Source organism: Microtus pennsylvanicus, chromosome X, assembly GCF_037038515.1.
Source record: "Microtus pennsylvanicus isolate mMicPen1 chromosome X, mMicPen1.hap1, whole genome shotgun sequence".
NCBI classification, from domain to species: domain Eukaryota; kingdom Metazoa; phylum Chordata; class Mammalia; order Rodentia; family Cricetidae; genus Microtus; species Microtus pennsylvanicus.
The window spans coordinates 76,457,217-76,469,702 of NC_134601.1; the positions used below are offsets into that span (position 1 = coordinate 76,457,217).

General features: G+C 34.1%; 1 protein-coding gene across 1 annotated transcript in view; it reads left to right on the forward strand.

Annotated features, from left to right (window-relative positions):
- The window catches only part of Rps6ka6 (ribosomal protein S6 kinase A6), a 167,502-nt gene that overhangs the window by 24,363 nt on the left and 130,653 nt on the right, over positions 1-12,486 (forward strand). Inside the window, exon 2 of the mRNA XM_075957739.1 lies at positions 10,486-10,623. Coding sequence (XP_075813854.1) covers positions 10,510-10,623 — 114 coding nt within the window. The 5' untranslated portion in view covers positions 10,486-10,509. The remainder of the gene's footprint in view (positions 1-10,485; positions 10,624-12,486) is intronic.

The following is a 12,486-nucleotide window of genomic DNA, read 5'->3' on the forward strand; positions in this document are numbered from 1 at the left end:
TTATGGACTTTTTCTATTTGGTCAGTTTTATAGTGTATGTAATAGTTGTCACACTACAGTTAAATGATTTCTATTACTCTGCAAGCAGAAGAAAAGAGAAAGGGCTCATAAGGGAATTTGTTGCCACTGCTTTCAATCCAGTATTTTCGATCCACTTTTTCCTCTGGGGTCTCTCCATGTCTTACTTCGGAGTCTAGTTTTTAATCATCCCACGAATTACAGTTATGGAAACAATAAATAAAAATCTAGAAACCAATTAAAATTATATCTGCCCCCCCCCAAAAAAAACAACTGCTCTTCCTAAAACCCTAGAAATTTATGCCTGGCTGGATACACAAAGCCTCCAACTAAACCAAAAGCTTGAATCTCATCCATTAAACAAATAGTGAAACTGGAGAGATATGTGTTTATGTACATGCTGATCTCATTGGGATAAAAAAATGAGCCACAGAGTTTGTGTTTTTTGTCAATTATTTGTCAAATAAGAGCTTATACTAGATTTCTAATTTTGATTACAAATATAACAGATTAGACCAATTGAGTGAATATTTCTTCAAGGGAGACAATAACATTTGCTTTTTTGGCTATAATCTTTGCAGGAATGTTAAATAGGTTGTTAATTTTAAAGGATATTTGGAGTTAAATCAGGGCATGCATCAGTAAATGATTCCACAGAGCCCGAGTTAGTGTATACTGCTCAGAGAAGAAAAACATTATTCATATGTGCATTAGCATTTTCATTTTTACTGCAGCAATATATCATTCCATTTTTTTCTGGGTTCTTGAAAATGTTGCTGCAAAATGCGCTGCAGAGTTCAGGTACAAACCATTGACTATTTTTTAAAAACTCATCATTTAATTACAAATATCCTGTTAAAACCCAAAGGAAGCATGTTCCATAATTCCTGCCTACTTACTTACGCTCTCAGAAGAGAATTGATAGTTTTGGCTTCTTTTGCATGATTATTTATTGTAATTTCTGATGTGGTGCTTGGTCAGTAATGAGGCAGATGGGCAGGAAAGGTTGTAGCTCCTCTAGCTGCGACTACAGCGAATGATCACTTAGTTTCCAACATTGTGGACTGTAATGAACGTGTAGGTGTGAGCCTAAGGGAGAAAAGAGACCTAGAGACAGAAAGGGGGATGGATAACTAATAGTGATTCATAGCAAGTATAAAAATAGAAGTAATTTTAAAAGCAATGGGTGACAGTCTATAAAATAAGCCCATTTAGTTCATCACTAAAGAGGAATTGTTGTGCGTAATGCCATCAAATATTTTTTCCTTCAGAAACCCTGTTTGGATAATTTGTATGACTTTTACATTTTCAAATGTTTGTGATTGGTGCTAAATAAGCCATATCTTGAGCTAGAAAAATCCAAGATGAGGTAATAAAAGAGCAAATTTAAAAATTTCTTCCATCCATTATTTGAATTAATAACAGCAGAGAGAAAATAGATTTTCTTCCTTTTTAAATAAACAAAGAAAGCTTTCAGAATTGTGTTTATGGGAAATAATTAAACGTGCTTTGAACTTTAGTGCTTTCAATTGTGCATCTGAGCAGTTTTCAAATGGGTTTGGATTTATCCATGGCATTAACATTTTAAAGTGCCATCCCTAGCATGTATGTAACTTGCAGAGTGCAGCCTAATAATTTGATTAGTGTAGTGGTGAGTGGATCTCTACAAGGGCTGTGCAGAGGTCTGAAGAGGCGAGGCTGCATTTGGCCTTTCCTTGCAGTGCACACTAATTGGGTATTGCTGGGAGGGTGGTATTGAAAGGGACACAAAACCCAAAATGTCCATTTGCCCCTAAGTGCTAACCAACGTGATCCTTTTACTGGTTTACTTGTTCTTTTGGGAAAAGGAACCTATTGCAGAGGCTCTTGAGTATGTATACATAATTAATAACACAGGCCTCTTTGTCCAGACACTTAAGCATTTGCCAAACATGGAAAATCTCCTTATTAGTGAAGGGAAAGAAGAGAGTTGTCCCCAGGCAATATTTCATAAACTATAGAAGTCTTTTTCTGTCACTGTCAGACATGGTATAGAATTTGATAGATATGAATAAAGAGAAAAGAAGAAAGAATGTATCAAAAACTCAAGAAATTCTGTGGGAAATGAATGGAGAAGACTTCAAATCTATCCCTTGAAATTGTCCCTGCATAGTATCTCAAATGTCATATTTTGTAGTTAAGAAGATGAAGAAGTATCTTTTCATCATCCTCATTTAGTAAGCAGAGTCTCACTGAATTAAGCTATCTTAATATGAATTATCTTTTGGGACTGATTTCAAGGCATTGGGAGCAGGGAGGATAGTAAAGTACTACAGATAAAGTAAGAAATAGATGGAGAAAGGTACAGAGTATAAACGGTTGTTTCAGATAAATGAGTTTAAGTGGGAACCAGAGCATCTGGGCTGAAGATGTAAAAGCAGTGAAAGACTAGGGCAGGAGTCAAAAGAGAAGAGAAAAAGAAGATGCAAATACAAAGACAAACTTCAATCTTCCTCATTTATTGTTTATCAGAGTATACCAATCCTGTCCAGTGTTTTCACGTCTATGGCATCTGCTTCAGGCTTTGTTTACCAGAGGATAGCCATGATAGTGCAACATGGCATTTACCAACCTCTGGTTATAACTTCTGCCTTTCCGGTTCCTTTCTTTTCTGGTTCAGAGACAAGAAAAAGAGATAAATGAGTCTGGTTCACAGAAGGCCAGGGTATTGTGTTCGATGAGGGCAATAAGTTTTTAAAAAGTTTAAGAAAGAGTGGAACAGAATGCCAATTAATTGAAAACAATTGCATGGCGGGGTGGGGGACAGAAGGACAGATTCTGTGAAAAGTCAGATGTTAGAGGTAAAAGTGAAGAGAAAATCATTAGTCTTTATGGTGTAGGTGGAAGCTGAGGAACAAATATCAACCTCAGCCCAGTAGAGTGAGTCGGTGAGAAATCAATGAGCTTGCGGAAATACTGTATTATTAATCTTTAAATGTCTTTCGGTGGAATGTGACTGTGAACAAGAAGAGCGACAGTGATAAAATCACTGCAAACTATGAGTGCAGATTGTATACTATTACTATGAGTCATTCATTAGTGTTTTCAAAGCCCAAACACTCACATTTTCAGGCATGGCTTAATAAGGGGAAGAGAAATTGCCTCTGTGTGGTCCTTAATAGAGGATTTAAAAGGCAAAAGCATTCACACTTCGTTGTTAAAATGCAAGTTCTCATCTTATCACTTGGATGTTTTTTATTATCAAATAACTATTTGACTTCTCTGCTTTGTTGAAATACCAAATACCATTCTGTTTGGTTTAAAGCTTAGAAAAACAGGAGGGACTCTGCAAAAACCAGACCCAAATAATAAACAAGATGGAGACTAGGCCATAACATAATTAAGCCTATTCTGTCTGAAGAAGAAAATGATAAGGAATAACATAATTGCTGTCTGTGAGAACATGAATGAAGTTTATGTAGTGGGAAGGGAGATATGGGTCACTTGTCTTGTGTGCTCATGAATGTCTTTGGAGAGGAGAAAAATTTACACAACATATTTTTAAAATAGTATAAATCTTGGTCTACCCCAAATAACATCTTCTTTTAAATTTATTTTACACACACACACAGAGAGAGAGAGAGAGAGAGAGAGAGAGAGAGAGAGAGAGAGAGAGAGAGAGAGAGAGAGAGAGAGAGAGAGAGATTGGAGTTTAAAATAATTTACTGATATCTCTAACTTATTAACCAAAACAATCCTGTAAAACATTATTTTGAAAACATAGTGAGAAACTTGTGGGAAGGAAATCTATAAGAAAGACGGAATCTCTTATAAGTTTGAAGAATGATAACCATAAATATGTGGGAAGTTTGCTATAATACTTGTCATAATTTTTATTATGAAAACATTTGAATAATGATAATGTTTTGAGACATTACTTTCTTTTTAAAATATCTTTTAGTTTAAAATGGTTAATACAGAGTATGAGAGGTAATTTTTTAGTGTATATAGATTAAACAGTTCTCTTTTTTAAGACTGTTTTGATGACTTCCTCTAGTTTTTACTTTTGCCTTATCTTTATCAATTCTGATACCTTTAAAAATATTCAACAACCACTTTTAAGTGGCAATGTTAATACTGAAGTAAGTTTGAAGACACAAGAGCAAAACACATCCATCACACTACAGATGGTCCCTGGCTTACAACAGGGACTAATGATTTTTCACCTGTACTATGATACAAAAACAATATACATTCAGGAGAAATGATACTTCACAATTTGAACTTTGATCTCTTCTTTGATTACTACTACATAGTCTGATACTCTTTTAAAATGCTAAGGTATCAGTGGCAGACATGTGGACTAATCTAAACTATGGAGTTTAATAGGGAAGGTATATTAAATATATTTTCAATTTATGATATTTTCAACTTGCAAAGGCTTTATCTGGTCATTACCCATGGCAAATTGAGGATCATTTGTACTTACAGTCTTTTGAAAAGTATAGATTACTGAATGAAACAGAGATATATAACTTGTGATGAGAGGTCAGAAAAGTGAAGCCCTGGAAGGATTCCTAATATAAAATGTATAACAATAACCTAGGTAAGATGAATAGGAAATATCCTAGGTAAACAAAAGTGACTTTGAGTACTCCAAGTACTATTATGAGTTAGAAAATTAAGATTCATGGTGATATCATTTACTGTAATTAAAAAACAAAGAAAGAAATAGTTGATTTAGCAATTTGACTTTAGAAATGCAGATTTATTGACTGAGTCCCATGGAATGATTTGAATGAAATAGCTTAGGGGATGTTAAAGTGAGAGATTTATTTATTTAGAAAGCAGATCTGAGCTGGAGATGAAATTGTAAGGTATTAGCATATGAGAATAAAATTACATGCAGATTTGAGTGTAAAGTAAGAGCTCTTGAGGGCTGAGAAAAAATATTATGAACTAGCAAAATATAAAGAACTTTTTAATGAAATTGAGCCCCTCCCACCAAAAAACAGAAACAAAGACCAAAAAACAAAGACAGAAGAATCAAGATATATAGATAGGAGAAAACACATGGTAATGCCAAAGAAACCAAAGGAATGAGAAGGGATATTTCAGAAAGTAGCAGAGATTAGTGTAACCATTGAATACAGTAACCATAAGGCCATCATTGACTTAAATAATTTCAAAGATCAATGAGGTAAAAATAAAATTGTATCAAATTTAAGAGTGAATGAGAGTGATGGACACTGAAAAATGAGAATAAAATACCTCTTTAAAAAAAATTGGCCCTTTTTTTAGGTGAATGTCAAAGGAAGCAATTTTATTTTTAACATGAAAACAACATTTTTCATTACTGGAAAGAAGGAAATTTCATTTCATTCGTTATTGGAAAGAAGTACTAGAGAGGGTAAGGTTAAAGCTAGGAGACAAGCAAGATAAACAGTGACCATGAGAGAGCACTTGGGGTGAGCTGGAAACACCTCAAGTGGCAATCCTCATGTGACAACTCTGAGAGGTCAAGATTAGGAGAATATGCATGTTAACAGCTTTTTATTTATTTATTAAGGATTTCTGCCTCCTCCCTGCCACCGCCTCCCATTTCCCTCCCTCTCCCCCGATCAAGTCCCCCTCCCTCGTCAGCCCAAAGAGCAATCTGGGTTCCCTGCCCTGTGGAAAGTCCAAGGACCACCCACCTCCATCCAGGTGTAGTAAGGTGAGCATCCAAACTGCCTAGGCTCCCACAAAGCCAGTACGTGCAGTAGGATCAAAAACCCATGGAATATATACATATTAGTGTTAACAGCTTTTTATACCAGAGGTGGTCATTTCCTCCATTGCATTCTGCAGAAAGGTGGAAAAGAGGAGGAAAGTGATGAGCAAGTATGATTAGAGGTGGCATGCAAGAAAATTGGAAGGATTCTCTTAGAAGTACCACGCAGCATGAGGTGAACAAGTTAAGTGAAGAAACAGATGGGTAGTGATAACAAGACAGTGGAGAAGGCTTAAAATAGTTTTTATAAGGAGAAGAAGGAAGAAATGTTACTAGGTAACCTTGAAAGCAAGTTGAGATTAGAGACCAAGAATTTGCATTAAATCAATTTACTATTTCCTCCAGCATCATTTAGTATTACAACATTGTACAGCCAGGAAAGTAGATATTTAGATTTAGATTTAGACTGATGGCTTGCATTTCACCATATTCATGCTGTCTAAAGGCAACAAATAGAAAGAAATTTTAAACAGGAATAATTTAAACAATGAATGGTGACATGTAGGTTGAGCAAAAAGCTGAGATGGGGTAGTCTCTATTCTCCTTTTTCATTGGCTGGGCTTCAAAGCCATTTTAGTGCAAGTATGAATTGTGTAAACTTTAGTAAATTTTCATTGCCCTGTAGAGAGAACTGTATGTGTTATATAGCCTTAAATGAACGACAAGGATCAAAATTATCTATCAGAAGGGAACAAATGTTAAATCTAAAACCCTAAATCCAGGAAACTAAGATTTTAACAGGAAGGTCTTGACAGAGAAAGGTCAGGTATTTGATTATTTGGGATATTAGAACACGCAGTAGGACAACAACAACAGAAAAAGAAACCTTAAATTTATATTTAGTGTAATGCAGGAGGCACAGTGCAAATGCTGGTGAGAGCTTTGTATATTGTGCTAGTTCTGGATTAAACTAGTTTGTTGAATAAACTAAAAAGCATAAGAACATGGAGAAAGGAAAATCCAGAAGAACTTGATAATTGACTTCATAGAAGGAATAAAGAAAAATAATTAAATGTAAGTGGGAGAATATTATAATTTGGGAAGGTGGAAAGTAGAAGAGTGTTTATGAGGAAAATATGATGGGTTCTATTTCTATTTGAGGGATCTGTAGTAGTAATTATTAGTTATCTAAGCATTTTAATAGGATTTAGAAGATCAGAAGTAGACCTGAAGATTTGTATTACACTACCATCAACCTAGATGTTATAAAATCATGAAAACAAATCAAACTTTAAAAAGAAACAGTGGAAAAACATAAGTGCACAGAAAGGTGTACAAGAAAATATAAGTAAAAATGAATACAATAGGAGAAAAATAATAAAAGACAATCAGAAGCCAGTGAATGAAGCACCATTTTTTTAGTCTTTTGACTAAGATTAAGTTCAAAAGCCAAAGAAAGAGTTTCTAGTTGAAGACAATATGAAAATGAACACGCTGTATAAAAATAATTTATACTTTGTAACAAAAAAGATTGCTGATAAACTCCGAAAGTGAAATTTCTCTGGAAAGGGGAACTAAATCAATAGTGAAGAGGTATACAAAGGAAGAGGTTGCACAGAAGAAGTATGTCACAATAGGGATGTAGCTCATTGGAAAGGCCCTTGTTGAGTATGAATGAGACCCCCTAGGATCAATTCTCAATACTGCAAACAATGAAAAAATTTTTAAAAAACTATGCTCAAGGAAACTGTCTAAAAATTTTGACATGGAAAGAACAGAAAGTTCTAGCAAAAGGGAGCAATTTTAGATTATATGTGTTTTTAAGGCTGGGCAGACGTACCCTCCAGGAAGTAGATAAAGATTGAAATATTTACTATTGAAATATTTACTATTACATGCATGCTCTAGATGTAAAATCTTCTAGTTATTCACCAAATTCATCAAGATGTCAACCAATGAATACAGCCAATAAAGACCTTTATTTGATTGTATTAGTGTTAGATTAATGCTCAACCACGACAGCTCATGTTTAATAATTTATAATTTATCCTGACAACATTTTTATTTAATTTCATTTTAGAATGGATACCTAAGAGTTTATATAGCAATATTAATGACTAGATTATATACAAACAAACTCAATTTGGGGGCTTTGAATGCTAATATCTAATGCTTCAAATAAATAGTTTTAAGCCAGTGATTCTCAACTTGTGAGCTACGGTCACTTTGGGGATCACATATCAGATATCCTGTATATTAGACATATACATTATGATTCATAACATTAGCAAAAATATAGGTATAAAGTATCAACAAATAAATGTATGGTGGAGGGTCACCACAACAAGATAAACCATTCTAAATGGCCACAGCGTTAGGAGAACCACTGTTTAAGCCTTCATCCTTAGAAGTCCTCTTTTTGTCTGGCTCTTATTTCTGAATGAAAAATGTATAGCTCATCCTAAATTTTTGATCATAAGTTATTTAACTGAACCTCAAGTATGTAAAATTATTTTGTAACTGAAGAGAAACTTAGTTTTCTTCTTAGAGAAAACTAGAAAATTTGAGGAGAAAAGAATGGGTAGTTGTTGTATTGGAAAATAATTTTCTAGTTTTGTGCACCTGTCTTCATTTTGTTTCTCCTTAATACAGTTGGAGAAGTGAGAGAGGTGGAGCCATTGGACTTGGAAAATTTCAATTATAGTTTGAGCTATGCTACTAAATTATCTGTGGACACTTCTTTGTATTTAGGTTTTTCATTTGAAAGTAGGAGTGATGATGCCTGCTTTGTAAAATTTTAAGGATTTAATGACATATTATGTATACAAACATCTAACACAATTTTCTTCTTAAGTTTTTATCTTTGAATCTAAAAACTCCTATAAGCCACAAATCTTAAAGCTAACTCTTAAGTTAGATCATAGTTACCAATAAGCACAAATTTAGTGGCTTTGGTAATTGAACTTATCAGCTAATGTAATGAAATGTGCTCAAAGAGTAACTTTGAAGAATGAAGGTGAAAAGGCCCCATCTTCCAATCGTAACAGTATTTGTTTTCAATGGGGGAGGCCTTTATTCTTCTATTACTTTACATTATTGGAGATATTTGTGAAGGAGGGAGGTAGACAAACATTAGGTTGATGGAGGAAAAGGTTTTGTCATTTATACTATCCTTACAATGAAGGCTGGCCTTTCAGAAGTTTTTTCACATTCCCTCTCACCATCAATAATTCCTTAAAATAATAAAAGTTATCATAAGTTTTGTTATTTGCAGTCATTTAGATGAGTATAGCAATAGCAAAAATTTATAAAATCATTTCTCTTTAAAACATTTTAGCTAAAATATTTAATACTTGATTGATTATAACAATCTCCAATCAAATGTCAGCTGCTTTGAATCTTTTTTAAAAAGATATCAGCAGAGTATAAATTATAAATAAATAAGTAGAATATAAACCTGTCTTATTTAAGCGGGGGTGGTGGTTCACAGTTTTAATGTCAGCACTTGAGAGGCTGACAGGATGATTGCTGTGAGTTTTAGGCCAGTCTGACCAACATAGTAGGACCCTGTCTCAAGATTAAAAAGCCTGTAATCCCAGCACTCGGGAGGCAGAGGCAGGTGGATCTCTGTGAATTCGAGGTCAGCCTGGTCTACAAAGGGAGTCCCAGGACAGGCTCCAAAGCTACAGAGAAACCCTGTCTCGAAAAACCAAAAAAAAAAAAAAAAAAAAAAAAAAAGCAAGGGGAAAGAAAGAAACACAAGGAAAAATGAAGTAAAACATTTTAGTATTAAACTTGTGGTCTGTCTTACTGTTCTAGACTACAATTTAATTTACCTACATCTCTATTGCATAACAAAACTCTCAAACACTGTTTCCTTTATATTTCTTTTTCGTAGTGCTGAAGATCAAGTATAGGATCTTGTGCATTCTAGACAAATATTCTACCTTTGACCTATAGCCCTAGCCCTTGGGCTTTTGGAGACAATATTTTACTATGTAGACCAGGTCAAACTCAAACTTTTAATCCTCCTGTCTCAGCCTTCTGAGTATTAGAATTATAGGCATGTATTATGATGCCATGTTCCAAGTATGTTTTAAATTGGGTAATAGTTCAATCTATTCATGTCCTTGACACTTTTGTATGTTGATAAAGTAATAGACTGGCTTATTAAGACAATATACATTTAATGCTAATGATATACTAGATGTTGTCAGTAGGGTTCAACATTCAAATTGATTATTCATATTGATATTTGTAACATCTAAATGCTGTATAATTAGAGAAAATCTAGTTATTGGTAGAGGGAAACTAGCCAACTGGCTGGTGGCCAAGAAGGTCTGAGCCGGGTGGAAGAGTATATTTATGACAGGAACTGCCCAGGGATAGAGACAGTTCTGAGATGGGAATGCCAGGAATTTAAATAAGAAAGGGTAAATGAATGTCCCAGGAGAAAATAGAGGAAGAGGGAATAATGTGGCCTATTTTCTTTTTCTGAGTCTGAGGGACATGTTAAAGCTTGGTTTGTAGGGGTTAGGCTGTCATTCACCATTTCTTCTTCATTCTGTCCCTCTTTTCCAAGAAAAGATGCAACTTATGAGTTGCTGTATTTTTAGAAAATATACTACAGAATCTCTTAAGAGCAGGGATTAAGGTGAGATTTCAAATTTTGAGAACTTCTCCAACCCTGTGCCCCTTCCTTCCTCATGTTTTAAACTGCTTGCTATGTTCCCCAGTTCTTTCACTGTTTCACCCCAAGTCATATTTTTTTTCAGATTGTACTACACCGACTTTGAGGCATGATGAATTCTAGAAGGACACGACGTAGAACATCTGGCCGTAGGGTCAACTCTAACTTGAGCCTGTGTTGTTGCCTTCCATTGTTTGAATGTCGTCGACGATCCAAAAATCAGGTAAAAATCTATAGAAATATGGTATTGAGTTTTGTTAGGCTATAACTAAATGGCAGAAGAGTGAGCAATGTACAATGTCTCAGTGTCATGACTGTGTGCAAAGAGCAGTATGACATTTGTGACTTTGTTTAAAGAATTTATACATGTTCAATCAGTTCTGCCTTTTCAGAGCTGGGGGTTGGGGTAATGGGTTAAGTTTGGGATTCCAAACAACTTTGACAAGCTGATGTGGGTAAAAATAAACATGACAAAGTCTATTAAAGGCAAACTCAAATCCAGAGGAATACCAGATTACAGAAATAAATACAAGATGGTCCTGAACTAGTTATGTATAAATATAACAAATAATTGTGTAGAGCCCTTAAGAAGTATAGGTCAGACATGCCAATAATAGAATGATAGAATGTCCTACGATCACAAACAATGAACATGGTTTTGTGTGTGTGATATAATCTTGACATATTCTGTATCTAAGTTTTTATTGTGCCTTTCATAAGGAGTAACGTGCTCAATTTCTGCATCTATGACCTATCTATGTATATATGGAGTATTTGGGCAAGGTATAGGGAAAACAAGCCAAAGTGTTTCCTTTTAAATTCTTAGAAATTATTTTTAAAAATGTCCTTATAAAATTCAATTAAAAGATCTGAAGGGTTAACTTAATCATAAGTCTTCAAAGAGTTGGAGAGATATTAAATGAGGGTAGAAGGAATAGATTAAACAGCCGCTAAACATTTCCTCTCAAATAAGTCTTGAGATGATTAATACAGTACAGCAAGTCAGAAGATGATTTTTACCATAGCATAGTTCTCACTTCAAAACACTGAAAAGTTATTATTATTTGAAATATAGGTGAAAAATTTCCCCTTTGAGCTCTGTCAGAATTAAACAAAAAGCTACCATTATGAAATGATTTTAGTACAGAATGGTCATATAGCAAAGTGGACAGTCTATTAGTAGATTTTTAGAAAGCCTTTTAAGTAGTATAAGTCTGTTAAATAAGGTTCATTCACCAGTTCAAAGGGGAAAATTGGATTCCTAAACATCCATTTTGTTTCTCATTATAATTTTGATAGCATTTGCCCTCGGGTGTTTTTAAACAGCTTCATAGACTTTAAGATTTCCCAGACCTCTTTTACATTTGTAAATATTTAACACCAACCTTCCCCCGCCCCCTGGTTTCCAGTATGCCTACACATATTTCATTTGTTTATCCTAACTTCCAAGACTGTGTTCATGCAAAATAAAAATATGTGAAAATATTTCTAGTTAACAATCACCTTTCTGTTCTACCAGATTACTCTTGTTTGTACTTAGATTTCTACTTTCATAATTTTTCTCTGCATGCAAAACAGATGTTTGTGACAATTTGTTGAGATAAATTATGCTGCTAAGATGCTATAATTTTTATTCTATATAGAAATAAATTTTTAATCATTTATTTTAAGAGATAAAACCAGAAATCGGAAAAAAGTGGCCATTTTTAGTGTGCTATTAACTCATCGAGTGCATGTGATTGAAAGCTAGGGTAGGCATACTGAAGTGATGTTTATTTTTCTTTCTCCAATTTCATTATAGATATGACTAAATGTACCAAGGTTGCATGACCAAGCAACTGGTAATTTCAGCCAATTAGCTACTTGTTTTGGCTTAAAGATAATCAACATTCATTTTGACATTTTTTTTTTCAGTAAAATGTTCAGTTGAAATTTCACTCAATTACTTACTTCACACAAAGTGAAGTGGAGAATTGAACCAATTATCTACATGATTCAAACAAAAAGATGACTTCTTTGACCTCAATTATAGTACCTGTATATTTTAAGCAAACTATGAGTTTTGCTTGAAAACTGGAAAAATGTT